This window comes from Mus caroli, chromosome 1, assembly GCF_900094665.2.
Source record: "Mus caroli chromosome 1, CAROLI_EIJ_v1.1, whole genome shotgun sequence".
Lineage (NCBI taxonomy): Eukaryota > Metazoa > Chordata > Mammalia > Rodentia > Muridae > Mus > Mus caroli.
The window spans coordinates 8,745,791-8,769,025 of record NC_034570.1 but is presented as its reverse complement, the minus strand read 5'-3'; the positions used below and the strand labels follow the sequence as shown (position 1 = coordinate 8,769,025).

General features: G+C 43.6%; 1 protein-coding gene across 7 annotated transcripts in view; it reads right to left on the bottom strand.

The window, feature by feature from the left end:
* Sulf1 (sulfatase 1) overlaps positions 1–23,235 on the bottom strand; it is a 165,088-nt gene that overhangs the window by 57,130 nt on the left and 84,723 nt on the right. For 6 of the 7 annotated variants that reach the window (XM_021155418.2, XM_021155402.2, XM_021155411.2 and 3 more), the window contains 3 exons: positions 16,440–16,512; positions 15,892–16,122; positions 5,733–5,972 (listed from right to left, as the gene is read on the bottom strand). In XM_021155418.2, the coding sequence (XP_021011077.1) occupies positions 5,733–5,972; positions 15,892–16,063 (412 nt within the window). In that variant the 5' untranslated portion in view covers positions 16,064–16,122; positions 16,440–16,512. Of the gene's footprint in view, positions 1–5,732; positions 5,973–15,891; positions 16,123–16,439; positions 16,513–16,939; positions 17,097–23,235 lie in introns of those variants that run through there. The other variant, XM_029479767.1, reaches the window with a different exon arrangement.

The following is a 23,235-nucleotide window of genomic DNA, read 5'->3' as shown; positions in this document are numbered from 1 at the left end:
ATTACCATGGTGAGTGCCCCTTGCCTTAATCCTTCCCTTATAAATGATGCCTTCATGTCTGTTCACAATTCTTGCCATTGCCTTCAGAACTGCCTCCAAGTTTTCGGTGTCTTTGTGTTCATGGAGAGTGAAAAATGTACTCAGGATTCCAGATGTGCTGTTGCCGACCACATTCACTGAAAGAGTGCCCAGGCCCAGGACGGCAGCGCAACTTAGTCTCATCATTTTGGAGCCTCCAGCCATCTCTACTCATCCCCTGGCTTCTCTGGATATTCAATGTCTTGGCAGTGCTCTACACTTGATCTTCTAGGCTTCCAATCAATCTGCTCCATGTGTATTATTCACCTATGTCTCTCTCTAAAGTGAACTTGATTCCCAGGTCCACACTACCATGCCAATGCTTGGGTATAAGTACTGAATTTTCTTCCCCCTTCCAGTAACGGTGTTATTAGAGTTACTCAACGTGGACCTGGCTTTCAGAACCATTTTGTTCCTTTAGACATTACCACTGGCCTTCACAGCTGTGTAGGGTAGTGGCTGAATCTGGAAAGAAGAAGTAAGAAAGACTGGGTTATAACTGTTAGTGTGTGTGTGTCAGGGGAGGAGGGGAGGTGTCATACGACTTCTGCCTAGGTTAATCTATTGCATTAGAAAAAAATGCATTCACTGTCTGAAGAAAATCCTTTGTTACATCATAGTAACTGTAAAAGATGTGGTACTTACTAAAAATTATTTAGTATAGTGAATGATGCTGTCATGACATTTTAATGCCTTGGCACTTTTATTGTAGTGACTATGACATAATTGAGAACTGTGTTACTTTGTGATGCATCTGTACTTATGAATTTGGGTTACTCAAATGGAGTGGAAGCATCTTGAAGAATGGACTCTTGCCTCTTTATATCCCAGGGTCCGGTGTACCTGCAGTATGCCTTGGTCCAATAGATATATGTAACATTTCACTTTTCTGTGCCTAATAAAAATCTATAACACCATCATCCATACAAATGAGAGTACTAGCTTGTCTTACCTTAGAAAACTCTCAATTAATTCCTTTACTAGAGAGTAAACAAGCTCATACAAGTAAAATAAATCTGTAAAAAGGCACAGGATGAGAACATAGGTAATTTTATGTAAATTAATCTATCACAGGAAGAAAAATATACAACAAAGCCAAGTGTGGCACCATGTGTCTATAGTGGAGGCTGACCTGAGAGGATAGCTTGAGAATGGGGGTCAAAGACCAGCCTGTGAAACACAGTGAGATACCAGCCCACAATTAATTAAATTTTTCATTGCAGATTTCTTCCACTTATAGCATGAAATAGAACAGATTTGTCAAAAATTCAGCTCATGTGATTTCCTATACTGTTTATAACTGTACTTTTTAACAACATAACTGAAAGGATCAAGGTAATTTCAGCAAGCATAGCAGACCTGCAGAGTAATTTTGGACAGGTAAGAAAACTGTATGTCAGGAAACTGGTGTGCATTCTTCAGGCAGATTGTGGGCAGAGAGAGAAGTGGCCGTGACCCTTTAGCTTTGCTTTGGTTTCTTTCCCTTCCACTCAGTGCAGCCTTACCACCATGCATAATTTTTCTCTTTAACCTTATGATTTGGGGCTCAGTTTTATACTAACATCTATCCCGTCATAATTTTTAGCAGACTTCAGGCAGAACACTTGTGTTTTTGTGACAGACAAGCCATGGCCTTTCTCACTTCATTCCCCAGGACAGAACGCAATAGGTGCGGCGCTGTGTTTTTCTCTTCTTGGACGTTTGGCTTTCATGAACTCACATTTTCCATGAGTAAAGTTAGAAACATTTAGGCTACAACCAGTCCAAAAATATGCCTAAGTTCTGAAAGAGGAAAGTCATGTCATACAAGGATAAATATAATACTGGATCGATTCATTTCATTTAAACCCGTGTATTCTGGGTGTCTCCCAAAATAAGCCTCTTAGTAATTTGCCTTTTTGGAGTTGTTTTTCCTAAGATTTATCGCTGCTTTGCAGTTTGCTCTAGATGGAGATTCACGTGTCACATTATTTCAATTTCCCCTGTTATTCTTAAGTCTACAGTTAAATATTCCAAATAGTATATTCATAATTAGGAAAGCCGCAACCAATTATTTTCCCCCACTGGTTTAGTGTCTTGTAAATAATTATGATGGTTTATAATCTTCTCCCCCATCTCCTTCATTTTGCAGCCATGGTTCATGGTTAGATCAGTGACTATTGTCACAATGGTGATTTTGTTTCCTAATTTTCTGAGATACTTTTATCTTTCTCATCAGATAGAACTGTAGATTACCCAGATCTCTAACCTCAGTTGTGATGCTGAGCTCGAACCTAGGCTCTCACGCATGCTAGACAAATACTCGTCCATTGACCTGAATCCCAGTGCCTGAGTGAATTTTATGCTTTCTCTACCCTATGAATTTGGAAGGGTCCTTGCTGCCCTGAAAGAGTTCCTTATGCATGAGAGGATGATCACTCCCTATGAATTCTGTCACTCTCTATGTGCCTCAGTTTTGCAAAGATGTTGGCTTTAGAATCAGCGTTTGTTTCTAGGAGCTGTCTGCTGTTCCTGGAGAAAAATTCCAAGCTAAAGCAGGACAGCGGGGCTGCAGAGACTAACACACAGTCTTAATTGTGGTGCCTTGTGGTTGGTTTTCATGGCTTTATCACAGACCACCTCTGCAATCGGGTAATATTCCAAGCTGAGCCCTGCCCTCCTAAGCATTGGTGAGAGCTCTATCCCCAAGAGTGCCTCTGTCTTGTAGTTATACATTTATTGCTGGGGAAAAAATCAGGGTTAGACTCACTGGTGACTAGATATGGTGGCACATGCCTGTAATGCCAGCGTTTAGAGGTGAGGGGTTAGGAGTCACCCTGTGCTGTGGAACAAACAGACAAAACTCTTTGATGAATACTCTCTAGTTTTAGCCAACCCAACACAATACATCTGAAGTAAGTACTGGAGGATACGATGCTACCTACAAGCTGCTTCTCTTGCTGGGGATGCAGTGAACTTTGCAAGGGCTTTTTTTCCACTTTTGCTTCTACAATTACAAAGTTTAGTCCTTCCTCACAGCCTTTCTATATGAATCCATAGCACGTACTTTGTGAGCCAAACTTTGCCAGAACACTAGGTAGGTGTTTCCATTTGTTTCTGCGTGTCAGGGGACTCACTGGTCTACATCTTACAGGGTTCTATGTGTCTGTGAGGCACTTTGGAGCAAGGCAGGAGAGAATAGCATGCACAGAAATATGATCTCGAGGACAGCCATGACATGTGCCTATAATCCAGCACTCTGCAGGTAGGGGAGGATGATCAAAAGTTCCAGGTATTGAGTTCGAGGTGAGCCGAGACTATAGGAGACACCATCATGAAAGACAAACAAAAGGCTCCTGGAAAACTGTGCAGCCAGGTACTCTGGGCTCCTTGCACCATCAGGCGAGGGACTTTTGTCCTTAGACAACAAGTCTTCTTGAGTCCTGGTTTCTTCCTTGGTACCATAGCCTCCCTCCAAGTTTTTTGTAAGAACTAGATGACATAACTAAAGTGCCCAAGATAGAGTGGGTAAGCCATAGAAGCCCATTCACTTCTTCCTCACTTTTCTGAGAAAGTTATCCCTGAAGCAAATCAACATACCCTAGGTGCTGCCCTAAGCCCAACCCTGCAGCTCCACCCCCGAGCACAAAACCATCCATATGTTCTGGGTGTGCAGAGAGTTCAGTCTCCCCAGCTCCACATTCTACTACAGGGATCCTGGGAAAAGCAAAAGCACTAATTTCACACGCTTCTCATGAACAAAACACATTTGATGGTTACTCAGGCACCGGGTATTAGGGGACTGTTTTAAACCTGCTTCTGAGGTTTAGCCATACATAGTATCTGAAGCCCCTACTCTTGTTGTATGGTACAGTCACTCACATTTGCCAACCTGGATGACACGGATGCTTGGTGGATTTGCAAATTGCTTGAGAGTCCTAAAATGAAAGGTGCCATAAATTTAAACCATTAATGTGAGAGGACATACTAGGAGAAGATACCCTCTGTAAGTCCCCACTAACCAGAAGCAAACACCCTTGAGATAACAGGGGGTGTCCTCTGTGAATCGGAATCCTCTGATACCTATGTGGTGAAGCTCCCATATGTACAATCAACCATTTCATCCACAAATAACAAGAATTAAGTGCCCATGGGGTTTGCTGTAAAAAGGAAAATGACTACGTATTTTCTGAGCCTGTTGGGAGAGATTAAAAACAGAGATTCAAAAGAATATTTTTCTGAAATTCTTTAGTTTTAAGCTTTGAGAACACATACTCTGGAGGCCCAAAAATTATTTCCAATAAGCCGTTTTGATGACATCTTCACTTCATATGATTGAATCTAAGTGGATCTTGAGGTAGAGATCCCAACCCTACTTTGACTAGGCGAACCCTCCATGTGCATCCATGAAGAAATGCTAAGTAAACTGGAAGCAGTGCCCAGTGCTGGAGGATAAGGGCTTTAGGATAATATTCCCAGGAAGCCATTCTTCTTCATTCCTGCCTCAGAATCCCTCTCAAAAGAGTCCAGTTTTCAAAATCCCAGCTAACCATAACCCTCATTTTGCTGTGTGCAGGTTCAGGGTTGGGAGCTGGGACAACAGAGACAGCTCCTCTGCTGGAAGGAACCGTGGATGCTCAGTCCTGAGACTTCAGCTGAAGCAATGGTTCAAGCCCCATTAACTACGTTTGAGTAAATGAACATATGAGGAGGGTCCACAGAGACTAGAGTACTCATCCATCCATTCAGGAAGTTACTTGGCTCATCTACCACATCCGGGGCTCTTGCATAGACACTGAGTGAACAGACTTTGGAGATTTCCCCCGAAAAACCAGCAGGGGCTACCTGCATCTAAGAAAATCCCCAAGTTTTCCCATGAACCCCTGAGATTTGTGAAGGGAATGTAACCTCATTCATGGCATGTCACCTTGCAATATTCCACCCGCTGGGGGCCCTCATGGGAATTTTTTCATACGGCACCCACTGAGAATCCTGGATTTTCTTTTCTTTTCAAAATACTTATTCATTTTATGTATGTGAGTACACAGTCATTTACTGTCTTCAGACACACCAGAAGAGGGCATCAGATCCCATTACTGATGGTCATGTGGTTGCTGGGAATTGAACTCAGGACCTCTGGAAGTGCTCTTAACCACTGAGTGGTCTCTCCAGCCCAAGTCCTGGGTTTTCTATAAGGGATGTCACATTGGTCCATCCTCCTGAGTGAAAACACTTTTTGCTCTGGTGTTAATATGGCTTATCTTCTTTAAAATTTGAGTGTTTTAGACCTACGTAGGTTGCTAAGTACCTTTCCCAGGAGTAGTTGTTGCCTGCTGAGAAGGTTACTAGGAAGTGAGGCCAGCCTTGTGTTCCCAGGGCACTTAACTTGTTTTTTTCACTCTTTGCCATTAATGACTGAGAATAAAATCATCTGCTGGAAGCTGCCAGCATGTTCTTGTACTTTTGACCCACTGACTGTGTGCTCCTTAAACCTTTTTCTTCAGTAAGTGACCCTGCCTCGTGGATTCTGTTATAGCAACAGAACATGGACCAAGGCAGAGACGAGAGAAGTTAGACTCTTCATTGTTGAGTCTCCTGGAACTTCTCATATATAATATTACCCAGTGCAGTTCCCCTCATCTGAGACTGTGGGGGGAAGGAACGTCATGCTTTACCTGTTCTGTAGCCGGTGTTGTTGAGATACACAGCAAAGGTCCGAGGCTCGTGCATTGCCTGCCACGAGGGAGAAGAGCAGTTCTCGTTGTTAGTGTAGACGTTGTGGTTATGCACGTACTTCCCAGTGAGCATGGATGAGCGTGATGGACAGCACATGGGCGTGGTCACAAAGGCATTGGTGAAGGTGGCCCCACCCTGTTCCATGATCTTTCTCGTCTTGTTCATGACTTGCAGGGAACCTGAAAGGCACAGGTCTGACACTGGTTAGCAAAACACACCCTGTGGGGACTTCCATAAGGCACGTAGATAGGTCTGTTCCCTCATTTATTAGTTCCCTTCCCTGTGTGAAGGAGTCTACAATTCTATCAGTTCTCATTTCTAGAACAAAACAAGCCATTTGGGATCCAAACATCTCAGACATTCTGTAGAATAAATAGTAAGCACATTTCAATCTCTCTCCTCTTTAAACCACAAAGGAAAAAGCATGCAGGCTAATCATGTAATTAAAGCCAGACTTTCTGATATGAGGGAGATTCCAGTGTCCTGAGCCTTTGAACATCCTGAGAAAACAATAGCTTGGTACAGAGTTGCAAAATCCTGCTAAGCACAGGGAAAGCCTAAGGACACCGGAGTTTAGCAGATACAACATTTAAATCTTAATTCCAATGCAGAAAAAAAAACCCTATAAAGCAAAAGATCCCCCAAGATACCTGTAACCGGACAGAGGGTCATAAGGAGGGAGTGGGGAAAAAGGTATCTTCGAGGTAACTTGCTATCCTCTAGCAAGCTAACCAATATCTGCCCGTGTTTCTATCTGGATAAGACTATTGGGTTATGCCTTGGACAGTTTACACACCACTTTTAAGGTTAGGTTGTCTTTTTGCTCAAAAGTATGTGGATGAATGCAAAATAGTTCTAACTTTAAGGGTGAGGTGAAATGCTCACTTCTGCTCCACTCCTCTGACTGCCGCTGAAACACTTCCCCCTCCCCCCTCCCCCACCCTCCCCACAGAAAGGCACAGGCCAAATTCTGTAGTCTTTTTCAGGACTTGTCAAGAAATGTACTACAGAGAGCTACAGTCAAGCCCATTGCGTTTGAATCCCAGAGCCTCCGATTTCTAACAGGTGACACTCTTTCCAAAGAAAGGAGGGAAGTCTTTGGTTTCCAAGGAAAATGGGACCTACTCCAGAGTGTTTTCTATTCACGCAGTGCACAGGACAGTGTGTGGGGAGCTTCTCATTGCGTCTCATTAGAACTTCACTATGGTTTTGTGCAGGGTGCTTGTGACTGCTCCTCCTTTCAGTGTTCTTCTGGAGATCAGGCACCTTTCATAGTCAGTACATGACATAGAGTACACACCCACTTTGGGCTGACGCCTCAGTTCTCTCCGAAAATTTTCCTGAGTGTATATGCTTGACAGGAAGTCTGAGATGATGATGTGACATGAAAAGAGGAAGGAATTGTCAGGTGGGTGGGAGCAGACATTGCTGGGGACACAGGGAGGACTGCATGGCTGAGGCTCCAGTGAGGAGAAGAGCAATAGAACTCTGTGAACACCATGGTTAGGAACATGGAGCATTTTCTTGATGAGGTGTGACCGGAGAAGCAATGAGAACAGCCTAGATGCTAGGCAGACATCCTGGGATCTGATCAGAGCCACACAATAAAGGCAGAGTACGGCTTAGTTACAGGCGAGGAATGTGATGAGCAAAGCTTTGAGAGGTGTTGCTGCAGCAACAGCAGAGATGGTGTGTGCGTTCAAGATCACAACCAAAGGGCTGCTGATGACACCCTGCCCTGCCCTGCTTAGCACTCAGGGTTCCAGAAGCAGAGTCAAGGGAGGCTGTAATTCGTGGCGGAGGGTGGGGTTGACTAATGGCTCAGACTTCCAGCACTAAGAAGGAATCTGGAATGCGACTGCTTTCACTGATGATGCAGAGTAACTGAAATGAATGTGCCTCACAAAAGATCAAAGAGAAACCCATGGCAGAGGGTTGCCTTTTACATTCGTGTTGGGGGATCATAGGTGGGAAACGTCTTGAACATGAATTTATGAATAAAGATGAGAAAGTTGAAAGACTTCCAAAGATGTTCCCCAGCCTCCTCTTCTCTCCTGTTTAGGGCTATGTGGTACTCAATTCTCAGGTAAGAAAAGCAGCAAACGTTGCCTAATAGTCTATTTCAAAGAACCAGCTCTCAAAGTTTCCTCTATAGGCCTTTGTTAAGTTAAAAAAAAAGAAAGAAAGAAAAGTAAAGAAAAGAAAAAAAAAGAAAAGGAAAGGAAAGAAAAGAAAGACCGCAGCTGGAGGCCATCACCCGAGGTCCTGCATCCCCAGTGGATACCTCCTGCTTACAGACACATTTGGACTGCAAATGTGGGACAGGGATGGGAATCTGATTGAAAGTCATAATAATATAAAAACCGGGGTTAAGTTTTCATTAGCCTAGTTCGTAGCTAGAGGAACCGCTCATCTCCACTGTCTGGTTTTTAATTATCTAAGCTGTGTTGTCATCCTGATTTCTCCAGCAATTAGCTAACATATCTGGTCTGGGGATGAGATCTCGCTTCTAACCCTTCCCGTATGCTGAAGCTACTTGATGCTGGCCCACACTTGGACAGATTTTGAGGTTATGTGTTCAAGGCTGGACACAGAATCAAAGGCACTAAGAACTGGGAGAGACTTGGGTGAACATCCTCCTTATGGTGATTGATCTAAGAGGCTTAGATCATTTTAGTTCCAAGGCTCTAAGATGGACTGAAAACGGGATGTATCCTCCACAGCTTTCCTCTAGGTACTTCATGCCCATTTGATTCTAACAGTAACCATTTGTGCTGTGGCTGCCAGTGACGTTCCAGATACTGCTGAGCTGTAGAGGGTTAGGCCACATACCTAGAGCTACACAGTCTCAAGCACTCAGCCCCAGAAGCTATGCTCCCAATTTCCAGGTGGCCTGAGTATTGGCTATGGCGTGGATTCTTTCAAGACCCTGAAGCACGAACAAAGTCCTACCTGCGTTGTCACCTTCTGCTTCATCTGGCCTTGGGGAGGAGGCAGCAGACCCCAGAACCCGTATCTCCAGAGCCATCAGTACCGTGGCAGCAGAGGTTTGGGACAGGGGAGCCTTGTAGATTAGGCCTCCATAGCTAACAGGCATGTGCACAACAATGGCTGCCTCTAATAGGTAGGATTCTGGGAATACATAGATGACAAAACAGGGATTTAAGCTGCTTCTTTCAGCTGGTACGATCCTGGAAGGAAGCACCAAACATTTTCCTCTTGCTTTTAGCTGTGCATAGATTAAAGATTGTCAATCACACAGCCTTACATTGTTATCTGCCCCTGCTGATTGCCCCACTGATGGTCTTTGACAAATTATACCAAAGCCTATAACATATGCCCTGTAACATAGCTAGGAGTGCCTGCTGTTGATCTCAGTGCTCTGGAGGCAGAGGTGTGGGGGCTGTGAGTTCGAGGGCTATTTGGCTTACACAAGACTCTTACCTCAAAAAACAGACAAACAACCAACATCCAGATGTTGCCACAGATCGGCCTGAGCAATTCAACAACATCCAGATGTTGCCACAGATCGGCCTGAGCAATTCACTTAACCTCTCTGGATTTGTCTTTCTCTTCTGTGAAAAGGAGCGCTCCTCACTCATTCCCAGGGCTGTCAAGAAGCAAATGTTTTGCTGCTATGATGGGCTCCCTTGATGCAGGAAAGTTGTTGCTATGGCCACACAGTTGGCACTCCATATCTGTGGGCTCCCCATTGCGGCTTTCAAACCAATTGCAGATTGAAAGCACTCAAAGATATTAAAAGGTTCCAAAAAATCCAGTAGACCAATGAATAAATAAATAAATAAATAAATAAATAAATAAATAAATAAATGTGTGCTGAACACACGGAGACACTTTATTCCCAGTCATCATTCCCCAAACTATACGCAGCATAACTAGTATTAACAAAATGTTTGCATGGTATTGGGGATTATGAGTAATCTAAAGTAAATAGCAGGATATGTATCCCATTTTATATGTGGGATTTGAGTACCCAATATGTTTGGTATTTGTTGGAGTCCTATATGAGTTACTTTTCTGTTGCTGAGATACAACACCATGGCCAAGGCAGTCAGGAGGAACGGCTTATTTTGTCTTGTGCTTCCAGAGGGATAAGAGTGTAGCTTGGTGAAGAAGCAGCAGGCATGGAGCTGGAGCAGAGTGTGGAGGACTCATGTCCAGTGTCCTGCAGATAGCAGTGTTCCTCTGCTCACTCCAACCATGCACATGGTTGCCAGTTTCATAGCTTTTTTGATTAGGGAAGGTTGGTACTAAATATATAGATAGTCTCTCTAGTGCAGCATGATTTCTCATGCTAACCATTATCACCCCTGTGGCAAAGAATAATGGGATACTCAAAAATAACCATTCCCATATTAAACATGAATGTATCGGTATAGTGAATATTGGAATCTAAAAACACAAGAAAAATTACAAAGCGAGTATTTTTCTGTCAAAACTATTCAGTGGGGTGGGAAGTGGGTGTGGGGAGGGAGAATTAGGGTAGGGGAAACCAAGATGTTTTCAGCTAAAACCTAAAGGGAGAAACAAGTGGGAAAGGAGGAGAACAGAAAGGTAATAAATCTGTCTGGAATGTTTCCAGGTCACTAAAGCTCCCTCCTCTCTTCCCCCCCCAAAGAGCCAAGGCCCTTAGACACTGAGAGCTGTGGGCATGAGAGGCAGACTTGCATGCCTGCATGCCTGCACAGTCGCAGTTCACATGTGGAGCAGCAGATGTGAGAAGCTCACCTGGCCTCTGTCTTTTCAGATTTCACACTCACAAGACATGTGGGTTTATAGAACTCTCTACTGACCGCACAGTACAGGCAGTGGGGGAATACTGAGAGTGGCAGGCTCTTGGGTCAGGGGTTGGGAGGCCAAAGGGATTGAGCGGAGCTGGCTGTCCCGGGAGCCAAACCACAGCTAAGGGGGTGGCTGAAGGGCCTCGTGGGAGCTAGCCTGTGACTATCTCAGAGGAGTGCAGTTCTCACTCTTCAGAACTAAAAACGAGAAAAGAGTTGAATAGGAAAGGAAAATATCTTAAAGTCTTGGTCTTGAATAAAGTCAGTTCTTGGCACTTGACTATGTAGCCTTAAATTCACAGAGATCCACTCTGCCTCCTGAATGATGGGATTAAATTCATGTGGCACCATTCTTGGCTTGGCTATTTTTTTTTTAATGTAATAGACAAATAACACATACTCACAGACTAACCCCACAGCACTCTAGTTTAAATAGGCAAAGTATCTCCACACATTTATGGCTTAATTCCATTTGTGATCGAAGGGAAAGTAGAAACTGATAGGGCAGGGTCAGCTCTCTGTGGACTAACAGTCGTTTGCTTCTCAAAGTGGGACCAAGGGATGAGAGGCAGACTTTAGGAGAGAGTGAGCATCTATTCTCTGTCTTGCTAATTCAAGTTGAAGAAAGTGAAGAGTTTCTCAGGTATTTCAAATGTCTTTCTTTTGATATGTAATATTTAAAAGTTCAGGCAAGAACAGAATGGGTCACACATCTAGTTTTATTAAATCTAACAAGGCTGAGGTTTCCCCCTCCCTCCACACACACACACTAGTGCACTTGTGCATTTTAGTCACAATAAAACACAGATGCCGTGGATGCTCTTGGTGACTAGTCTCCCCAGAAGTAGCCATTGTCCTGAACTTCACACTGGTGTTTCTGCGCATGCGTCCTGTGGGCAAAGGAATGATGCTGAGGGGGTGTGTCTGGGGCGTCGGTGAGAGGACTAGAGAGAGGACTGAGGCAGAGCATGCGGAGAGCACTTCAAGAAGCGGTATGCTAACACATAATCTGCTGTTTTTATAAACGTCTTTGAGTCCTTATCTTAACTGCAGGACCTACCCTGTTAAAATTAAAATCAGGGGTTTCTTAAATTCTGGAGGAAGCCCAGTGATGGGGTGCTGAATTGAGCCATGAGCATGCTCCCTATAGGTCGTTTCCTCCTGGGGTGTTGATTGCTGTCTATCCTGTCTTTGTGGGTGGGATGACACGATTTACTCACAGCAGTGTAGACCAGTGCTCTCTGGAACCACATGTAAGGTTCTACCACTTTCCGTAATGAATTCCTCATGTGTCTCCCTCCCTTTACAAAGGACTAGTTTATTTATTTGCCCTCACAGTTGAGGACAGAGTGAATGAATGCTTTTCCTTCCTAGCTTTGCTCTCATAACGTAATTAGAGCCCTGCTCACTCTTTGTCTTTCCAGACAGGCTCAGGACGGTCTCATTCTTTCCAAATAAGACAAATAGTCTATTGAAAACTTCATAATTTTCTAAGCATTTTTTCTAAGTGTGTAGCAGCTTTTCTGGAGGCTCAGCAGTCAACTGCTTTAGCCTTCCAGGAAAAAAAATTACCAAAGCAATGGTGTAGTAGACTACATGTAAAAGAAAAAACCTAAATAAACCCCAGTTCATCACTATCACAGTGAGCTAGCATCTTGAACAATGGACCAACAACAAACACAAAAGCAAATAGACAGAGAAATGACTTGTGTCAGGAAGAACCCGGACAAATTTTCACACTTGCGCACAGCTGTAAGGGATGTAAAAATAGTGTGGTTGCTATGGAAAACATTGTTATTTCCAACCATACTAAAGATAAAATTAAAATGATATAATTATATATTAAAGATAATATGAAATGTTAAAAACTTAAAAACCCAGCCAGTGATCTTACTTCCAGGTATAATGTTTTCTTTTGTAAAAGAGTTGAAAAGAAACTCTTGAAGATCCTTGCACACACATGGTCATAGCAGTATTGTTTACTTGCACTAAAAGAAGGAAACAACTCAAATTCCCAACAGTAAGCATAGAGGATTTAAAAATGTGTGATTTATGTAGTATATTGGAATGGAATATAACACATCCCCACTCTAGAGCAGGGCTGGACCAAGAGAATGCTACACTGTGTAAGTTTAAAGTCTGTCACAAAATTTCAGCTCCTAGGGCAAGGAAGAAGTCCAAGACGGTAGCTGTTCAATGGTAGAAGGTTTCAGTTTAGGTTGTGAAAAGTGTTCTGGCCAGGCAGTGGTGGCGCACGCCATTAATCCCAGCACTTGGAAGGCAGAGGCAAGCGGATTTCTGAGTTCGAGGCCAGCCTGGTCTACAAAGTGAGTTCCAGGACAGCCAGAGTTATATAGAGAAACCCTGTCTCAACATGCCCCCCCCCCAAAAAAAAAAAGAAAAAGAAAAAAGAAAAAAAAAGTGTTCTGGAGATTGGTTGCACAACAATGTGCCTGAACAAACAGACCAAATTTGTTAAAAATGGTTTTGGGAACAAAATCAAAGAACAATCAATGCAATAAGGAGGCTCTGGAGAAACTATGTGCATGTTACACAGGATCAATGTTACACCAATCACAGGTGGTTGGTGATCACCACCACCACCAACATGGCTGAGAAGGTCTCTGCACTCCTGGGCCATGCTTGACTGTCCTTCCTCATCACCAGGTGGCACAACTGGAGAAGGAGGGCCGGCCCATCTCCTACTTCTGTGCTGGTCTCCCAGAACCCAGAGAGTACTAGGCATTGACAGGTTGATTTTAGGAAGGTCTTAGTGATTGTTCGATGATGGCTCAACAGATGTGAGAGACTGGCTCAAGCTGCAGCTGTGATGATCTGGGCCAAAGACAGGTCCTGGTTCATCATCTACTAATCCGAGACTTCTCTAATCCTCTCTTTTTGCCTTGTGTAAACTCAGGGTAGTGAGAGCAACCACTTCTGAGGATTACTTGGAAAACCCAATGGGCTAATGTTCATCATGTCATCTGGCTAGAGAATTGCAGAAAGGAGGTCAAGACAGGTAGGAAGGCACAGGCTTGACTGAGAGGGTTTACCACTATATCTTTGTACACCCCAGAGAATACAGCACTTAGCAATTTCCCTGTAAACATCTACTAAATGAATACAGTGTAGGATAAGGCAAAAAACTTGAATTGTATTAAAAAGTAAGTATAACCAGTAATTCCTAAATTTATTTTAAAGTCAGCACCATAGTGTTGAAGAAGGACATGATGGATGCCTACATCCCTTTCTGGGAATTGGGTTAGCTATTTCAGAACTGATGTGTATCTAGCCCAAGTGTACTGAACACCTACTGTTGTCTAAAATGGCAACTATAGAATAAAGAGAACAGCCCTGACCTCTGGGGTGTGTGGAAGGGGCAGGCTTGGAGAGGTATGGTGGGCTGAGAAATAAGGGAGGCATGGAACACCTGAACTGCTTGTGACAGCTGTTGTTTCTCCAGGGAGATACAAGGGGAGAGATAGAGATGTTAAGACTCACATGGGATGTGAGAAATTAGTGGGAGCCAGCACATGACTTCCATAAGCAAAACTGCTTCTTTGTGCACAGAGTACGGTTTTAGGGAATGGCAGAACCCTTGAGATCCACTGGGATGGGAGACCTCAGCTCACTTGCCTACAGGGTTCATGCTACAAGGAGAAAGCACAGCGGTCACTCAAGGGTTTTAATTCAGGGTGACCTGATACAGTCGTTTAAAGGTAGCTCTAGCCATGCACTGGAGAATGGGCATGAAGGAACCAAGATGCTGCAGAAACAAGGTGCGACTAGAGATGTCAGCTCTGCCAGGATGTGATAGGTGTTAGGGAAGATGAAGTCAGACTTGAGCCCTACATTTTCTTTTCCTGGAAGGGAATGAGTAGGTTTTGAATATGAATGAACAGCCAGGAGTGTTCATCATAAAGCCATATGTGCATGGCCTTTCATTCTGACAAAGACCCTGAAAATCAATATACTTTTTATTGTTTAAATATGAAATGAGAAAGCAGACTCAACAATGGTCCCCCCCCCCCAGTGGCCTTTAGTACATTAGCTCCCAGCTAAACTCCAAGAATCAACTTTGCTGTTATTTCATGGTCTGATCCTCAAGACCAAACCTTGGGATCTCTCTGCAAAGTTCTCCCTATGGTCAAATTGAACAGCACGGGCAGGCTCATTTGATCAATGCCTGGAGCAAAGATGGGAGTACCGCAGTGGAGTTGGGGAGTGGTGGTGACAGCCTGCAGGATGAATTTTGTGTTTATCATAAACTACTCAGGAAGGTCTTGGCTATGGGCTTACAAATAAGGGCCCAGGGCTAGGCAGTTAAAGAGCAAGATGTTAGAGGTAAGCTGAAACCACTAAATCTTGGCACACTTCATTTGAGTGCTCTTGAATAAACTCAGGAGATACAGTTCCAAAGTACAAACCCAGGCATGGCGAGATACTGCAAAGATATGTGGAACACTGTTACATTTCAACTACATGTATTACATCTGTGCATGGCGGTGCACACCTTTAATCCCAGCATTCAGAAGGTAGGGCTGGACAGATCTCTCTGAGTTTGAGGCCAACTTGGTTTACACAGAGAGTCCCATGACAGCCATAGGTCACACCCTGAGATTCAGTTTCAAATGAATGAATGAATGAATGAATGAAAATTTGAGCCTAGTCACCTACAGTTGTACAGTTACTTCAGCAAGCTATGAATGGGTAAGTCACTCTCTAAGTAGCCATTGAAAATTCCTTGACTCAATCTTTTATATACATTCAGAGAAAGTCACACTCTCATGAACTTTGACACACTTAACTCATGTAGTTCTCAAATTAACTTTGTTCTTTCCACTTTCCTCTTTTCTTTTTGATACAGGGTCTTTCGTGTCTCTGGCTGACTCCAACTCACTACACAGTTAGCTAAGATCACCTTAAACTGCTGATCTCTCATCTCTACTTTCCAAGTTATGAGACTACAGGAGTGAGCCACCATTCCCTTGGTCCAGAGTTTATAAAGTTTATAAAGTCCACGACCTCTGTGGATTCCCAGGCTTCCCATCTTCTTCTCCTGTTTGAAAGTGTTCTTTAATACTGTAACAGGATGGATATAATACCAGAGAAGTAATATTGAAACAAATCAAATAGTTTATGAGCCATACGAGTTCAGTTTGTAAACCAGATGGTTGTTAGCAGCAGCTAGCAAAGCACTGGTCCTCTAAAGGACCACCGATACCACTGATACAGGCAAGGCTCTGGAAAGCATTTGAATCAAATAGACTGGCAAATCAAAAAGTCAGATTCTCACCCAGTTCCACATCCTGGTCGTCAGTGAGCACAAGGATAATATTGGGTCTGATGTTTTTTCGTTCCTGCTGTATCCTTCCTCGGAACCTCTGGGACCGAACGGTGGAACACAGGCTTCCCAGCAGCTGTGTGCCCAACACGGCAAGCAGCAGAGTCCAGCGGGAATACTTCATTGTGCTTGGTCCAAAGTTGCAAAGTCTTCCAAACTCCTTGGTTGGCTGAGTTCTGGGAGCTGGGGTGTAGGGAATGGGGGGAGGTATCAAGAGAAAAAGGGAAAAGGGTGAGAATTAAATCCAAACCCAAACACGGTTGTAGCAAAAGGGCCCGCAAATAAGCCAGAGCTGGCAGGCAGGCTGGCGGGACTGAGCTGAGTGTGAGTCACAGGTAGCAGACCCTCACTACCACCAGGGAGATTTTAAATACTTGATTATTTTACAAAATCACTTTTATCCTTTATTCTCCATCCAACTTTCCCGTTTCCAGCTATTGCCAAAGTGTAATTTGCAGCACCGAGCTCAGATGTAAAAGCTTTCTGACAAGAGCTAATACCTTGAATTAGGTATCCTGGGTGAATAATCAATTTCTAGACTCAGAGGTTTTCAGAACATCTGCAGATGGAGTCCTAGAAAGGAGAGAGGAAAAAATACAAAGGCAGCATCAGTTAAGGGTTTCAAAACAGGCTTTTGATCTGAAGTAATGCCTTGGAACGTGGATTTTTTTTCCCTCTCTTCTGCAAAAGGCAGTGGGTAGCACACAGAACTGCTGATCAGTGACTCAGATAGCATCTCCATTTCCCAAGCAGCTGTACAAACAGTGGCCTGGGCATCTTTAAAAGTCCCCAATGAGACTAATGGATGAGAGGAGACGGCCACTGGGAAGGTGCAGAGTGGCTGGTGTGGGCATGCTAGGGAAGCCTTGATCGCCGGCATCCCTCAGTGACTGTCTATCAATAAGAAAAACATGCAAAGCTGTCTCTCGTCATCTGCATCATGTCACTCACTAGCCAGGAGAGTCATCTCTGCTGACAAAGACTTCTTAAAAGTAACCACCTTTTTCAAGCCCTGGAGAAGTTCCTAACTGTGCCCCTCAATCACCAGAGCAAAACACATCTTGACAGCAAGGTTGATCCTGTTCAGTCCTGGGCTTTCCAGTGGCACCTTGGATGGCAGCGTCCCCTCCTGCTGTCAGTCGCCAGTCTGACTGTTGTCAGGACAGGGTTCGGAGCAGCTAGCACAGCGTTGGTTTTGCTGATAAGGATCTAACGAAGCTGCAGAATGAGGTCCCTGATTGGCTCTGAGGCCAGAGGCAAGTGGCCGCCCTTCCACAGTAGGAATAAATAAATGCAGTCCAGAGGGGAGCATAGCAGAAATCTTTGTAAAGCTGCATGGGAGGAGACGTCTGAAAGGGTTGGGAAAACGCTCCTCTACTTCGGAACACTAATCCGCAGAAAGCTCCTCTCTCAGACTTCTGAAAGACAGACAGCGAGAGGCTCTTTATTTCCCTCTCCTCTGTTATGCCACAAAAGCTTTTCATGAAACTAATTAGATAGCAGCCCACTTCATCAGCCTCTCCACCCCACAAATACACACCTGAGGATGTGTATTTGTCTCCACAAATACAGACCTGAGGATCTGTATTTTGATGTGCAACAATAAGCTGGCATAGGATAAATGGGTAGGAGTGCTTAGGCGCAAGCATCACAGAGAAGAGGAAGGTGTCCTCGTGCATACCCGTGCTCCAAAGTCTGGAGATGGGCAAGAGGCAGCCAAAGAAGAATGTGTGCATCCTATCACCCACGTTGCTTGTTTTGTGCAAACATATGCACATTTGTGCCCCTATTATTTAAAAAAAACCTGTTTTGTATACAGTTTCAATATCTCTCACTCTGCAGCCTACAATCTCTCTCTCTCTCTCTCTCTCTCTCTCTCTCTCTCTCTGTGTGCGCGCTTGGGTGTGCGTGTGTATCTCAACACTTACCACCACCACCACCACCACCAACAACAACAACAAGAACAACAAACTAAATTTTTGAATGAAAATCTGATGTCTGCAAATGAGTCTCCCCTAGGTAGCTAACTGTTGGCAGGGCAACAGCAAGGTACTTCCAACTGATCCTGTGCTCTGGACAGTCAATAAGCAGGATTTCTTGCTTTTCGCCCTTAATTCAGGGTTATTCTGGCAATTGCAGTGCATGCTAACAAACCCCCAGCCTGCAATTATTTTGCACTGGCTGCCTGGTTTCTGTGCACTTGCTTTAAATCACAAAACTCCCAATGTGAACACAAAAGAGAGGTGACAGCAACAGAAACTAGACAGCAAGGAGCAGCTTTTTTTTGCCATGAACTGTAGGGTCAGGCTTAGCTGTTCAATATAGACCTTCAAGCCTGTAGGGTTGGTCCTACTCTATGAGTGTTCTTACCTCCCAGGGGCTGCAGGGGTGTGTGAAGAGAGTGAGCAGGTCTTAGCTTTCTTGCTTTGGGTACAGTGTAACCCACCGTCTACTAAGAGGGGTGATGTAGAGACAACTCATGGTTAGCTCCCAGGGAGCAGAAGACTCTTGACAATTATGCCAATTACCCTCCTGGAACCCAGTCAACATGGCCAGCTATTCTTCTCCTTATCTAATTACCTTTACCTCTTCCTTCAGGAAACAGAAAATTAGCACCTTGCAAAACCTGCATCTGAAATCGAGTTCTAGTAAAGAACAGAGCAAAGCAATGCTGCTTCCTCTGATCCCATAAACTTCCTCATGCTAATCATGCAGGCAGACGCTGAATGACAGGGCTTAGTGGATAAGGGGACTTGATCTGAGCTTGAGTTCTGGAACCCACATGGTGGAGAGAGGGAAGTGATTTGAACAAGCTGTCTACTGATCTACATACTCACTGTAGCACATGCACACTCAGCATTCAAAATAAATGAATATAAGAAGGTATTACCTTTAATTGATATTTAAATTTAATTCTAATTTTACATCCATGCAGGGTACACAATGTGATTTTTGTACATATGTGTGCACTGTGGATCAATTATGTTTAGCATCAGCAAGTATTTGCTGCTAAATTTGGAATTTAGCTAAAGTAAAGAATGGGGTCTTAGCAATTTTTGAAATTCACCGTGTATTTATTATTGGTATTTGCCACAGCTAGCCCAGTTTCAGGGATGGACCTGACTAGGATGGTAGGAGAATGAGGAAAAGACAAGAAGCCACATACATGGACAGGAAGCTGGGGTTGGGTGACCTGGCCTCTCCGATGGAGAAACGTCAGCAACCCAGAAGTTTAGTATGTGTGTTTATCATAAAGAAATCAACAGGGAGGCAGGGATTATGGGATACAGCTGGATCAAGTAGATAGTCTTAGCTAAACTCAGTAGGAGCCATCTCTGATGGAGAACTGTCTTCGGATCATAAATATCCAGGGGTGAAGAGAGGACACTCTGAGGGGTATTTTCTGCACACATTATCAACTATCACACTCAGGCCCTGAACAAAGTTGGACATTTCTCTGAGCCTCACCGTTGTGGCTTTGCCCTCTCCCCAGGGTCCTTGGGGTCCTCAACATGGCTGCGCCCATGTCAACAGCATACATTCACTCCCTCAGGCCTGCCTCTGCATCCTACAATTATTGTTATTAGTATGTTTTCTTGAAACTGTGTCTTGCTGTGCAGCCCAGGCTGTCTTTCGACTTTGTTATAGTGCTGGGATTACAGGTATGGATCTCCACGCCAAGCTCACAGTGTTCTTATTAGCAGTGAGTGGTCAGCTTGCTGTGCGGTAGAACTAGAACACTTAGTCTTTCTGTGTGACTGTAACTCTGCATTCTTCATCAGAGCCCACCTGCACTCCCAGGATATTATGAATTCAGGGGCTTCATGCATAAAGCATATAAACAGAGTAGTAAAGAGATACTGGACTTTGGGACACATCTATCTGGGTCCTTTGTCATTGTCCAGAAACACACAAAAACACACCCTAAAAACACAGGGGCTAGAGAAAAGCAAAGCCTCATAACACTTAAATAAAAATGGGGGAGCTGGAAAGACAGCTGAGCTGCCGAGAGTGCCTGAGGCTTTCCCACAGGACTCGAGTTTAGTTCTCAGCACTACCCGGGACAGCTCCCAATTGTCTTTTACTCCAACTCCAGGAGATTCAGTGGACTCTTCTGGACATGGGAGGCATCTGTACGGGCGCATGTGCATAAATGCCTCTCCGCATACAACTTTAAAATAAATCTTTAAGAAATACCAAGCCTACTGTCAAGTCAGGGGCTCCTCAGTAGAGCACTGGCCAGCACATGTGAGAAGTAGTTGTTAACAATCAAAGCCAACACTACACACAATTCTTTATTCAAAGACAACCTTTTAGAGCCTGTCGTCCTTTCCCTGTTTTCCAGCTCTAGAAGAAAATAAAATGAGGAAAGAAAAAGAAAGAATCCTGATGGGAAACAAAAACAAAGCAAAACAAACAAAAACACAGGAAAAAACAATGCAGGACTTGATAGCAGAGACAGGATGCCACGCTTGAATTAGATGCTTTGTGGTGCAAGACAAGTGCCCTTAGAGACTAGCCATTTGTCTTGAAAATGAATAGCAAAGGGAAGCCGTGTAAAGGAGGCTCTGCCTCTTTCTCTCACACACGACAAGTGTCCTTGAGGGATGCTGTTGCTGTACTCTCAAATTAAGACCAGACATGACCTGCCTTTTCTCCGAACCATGAGACTGAAAACCCCAAATATGGGTGCTGTCATTTGGTGTGAGGAGTTTACAGGGATTTGTTTAGGGCAATCAACCGAAACTATGCATGTGGCATTTTGTTTGAAGTCGTCTATAAAATAAAAGGGAAGTTTAAGCCAATGAGAGCGAGTTTGGTTTTGCGAGGTATGTGTAACAGAACCTCTAACTGAACAGAATCCCGTCTTCCCAGGAGGTTTTAGGGGCTCTGGCATCCCAAAGCCCTTAGTGTGGACAATTAGTGCTGAGGACTTAGAGAGGCTGGGTAGAGTGTTTACCCTGGTCTTTAAAGGTTCATTGGTAGAGCATCTGTCTAGAATGCACTAGGCCCCAAGTTTCATTCCCAGATTAAAGTGGGATTACCACAAAATTAAAGAGGAATGGAGCCAAAATGCTTACAGAGCTTCGCTAATGCTCACAAAAGCAATTTTCCATGGCATCTGTGAATTTTTGGGAGGACTTGAGTATTTGCCAAAGGTCTATGAGGTCAGAACCATGTTGATAAAAATACTGAGACATTATTATTTTTTTCTGCCTTGGTGATATTTGTCCCCAGGCTGTAAGAGCAGTGGCAGGAAAGCTGAATTGGCCTTAGTGTGAGTGAACGAGTGTCGTGATCCAGTTTACAAATGCAGGCTTCACTTGAAGCAGTGAAGGAATTAATTTTATAAACCTTTAAAATGTGCACACACATTTTCCTAATACGACTCTGTGGTTAAGCTGAGATGCATGCAAGTCCCTTTTCCTCACATCTACACTGCTAGGGAATAACATTTCAATTTCAAGCTAAACTAGCCATTCCTTTATCCACGGAGCAGCACGGTTTACTTGACACAATCATTTGCATGTGGGTATTTTGCAGACATTTTCTCAAATTGTGAGATGGGCCTATTATTTCAAGGACCCAAAGAGACATTATTTGTCACTGATAACAGAAATAAAGCTTGTAGCGCTCAAGCTAAAATCAGAAGTTCAGAAAATGTGCCCAGCTTACAAAAACTCTGAAGCTTCCTAAAACACAAAGCTTATTTTCAATCACATTGGTGATGATATTAATAATTATTATAATAAAATTAAAAGATAATAATTTTGATATTGCTAAATAACATGTCCCAAAACTTATGACTTGTATGTGCATGTAAACACAATGAGTGAAAAGCAACTTGTGTGAAAATCCATCAGTGTGTTTGAGATTCCCACCTCAGCCTCTCTCCAAACTCATCAAGGGTGGCTGTAAAGGTAAAGAATATCTCAGTCCTACAAGTGCTGCCTCTTCTACTTACTAATGTGCAGCCAGATTCTATTACGATGTTTAACAGAACAGTATATTTCAGCAGAGCAAAATAGACACTCTTGTCTGGTATGGTAGCACACTCCTGTGATCCCAGAATGGGGAAGGCTAAGACCAGAGGGTCACCAGTTCTAACACAGCCTTGGTAAAGGGCAGACCCGTCTCAGTAAACAATGAACACAAATGACACAAATGAAAAAGCAATCTAGCTCTTTTCTTTTATAAAAAAAAATAGATATATTCATTTTATTTTATGTGTTTTTATCTACAACTTATCATTCACAGACTTAGTGCAGGCTACCCCTGCAGTGTGGAGGGAGAAGAGACCCATGCACCGTTGTTCACTTTATTCAAACTGCATAGGATTTTCTCACTAATCTGCTGCATGTGTGAAATCAATCAACCTAGGTTTTTTTAGGCTTTTCTCTTTGCCTATCCATGGAGTAAGAGGTTAGAAAAGAATTGAGAGGAGAGATCATAACAAAAGATGTACTTTGAAAGTTAGAGGTACAGCTCAGAGGTAGAGTACTTGCACAGAGTGCATAAGACACTGAGTTTGATCCTCAGCAAAACAGACAGACAGACAGACAGACAGACAGACACACCATAACACACACACACATGTTACACCACAGCATAACAAACTAACTTTGAAGCTTAATTTTATAATATCAAGAATTAAAACCATCAGAAAAACAGTTTTAATGGAGCTACAGCTCTAGCTTGGTAAAATGCTTGCCCAACTGTGCCAAGCACTGGGTTTAATTCCCAAGATACACACAGAGAAAATAAAAAACCCAAACAAAAATAGGTGAGTTGACTCTGGGTGTTTCAGAGAATGCAAAAAATTGGGATCAACACTGTTTGTTCAGTTATCTTGGATTATGAATTTGGAAAACAAAGACACCTAAATATTATGGAAATATTATGGAAAGGACCAAAAATAACTTAATATTTCTGAAGTGGGTGATGGAAAGTATCCTAAGGAACTGACATCATGTACCAGAGATGGGAGACGAATCCTAGAAAGGGCCTCAGGCGGGAGAGTGTTCATCTGACTTTTTCTCTTGCTTTTCCTCCTACTGGGTTGCCTGGCCAGCCCTGACATGAGGGAAGGTGCCTAGACATATTGTAACTTGGTTGATATCCTTGAGAGGCCTGCTCCTTTCTGAAGGGAAGTGGAGGAGGAGTAGATCTGGGGGGGAGGGGAGGTAGAGAGAGAAAGGGAACTGTGGCTCAGATGTAGTGTATGTGAGAAGAATAAAAAGGGGGAAAGAGGGGAGAGAGAGAGGGAGAGAGAGAGAGAGAGAGAGAGAGAGAGAG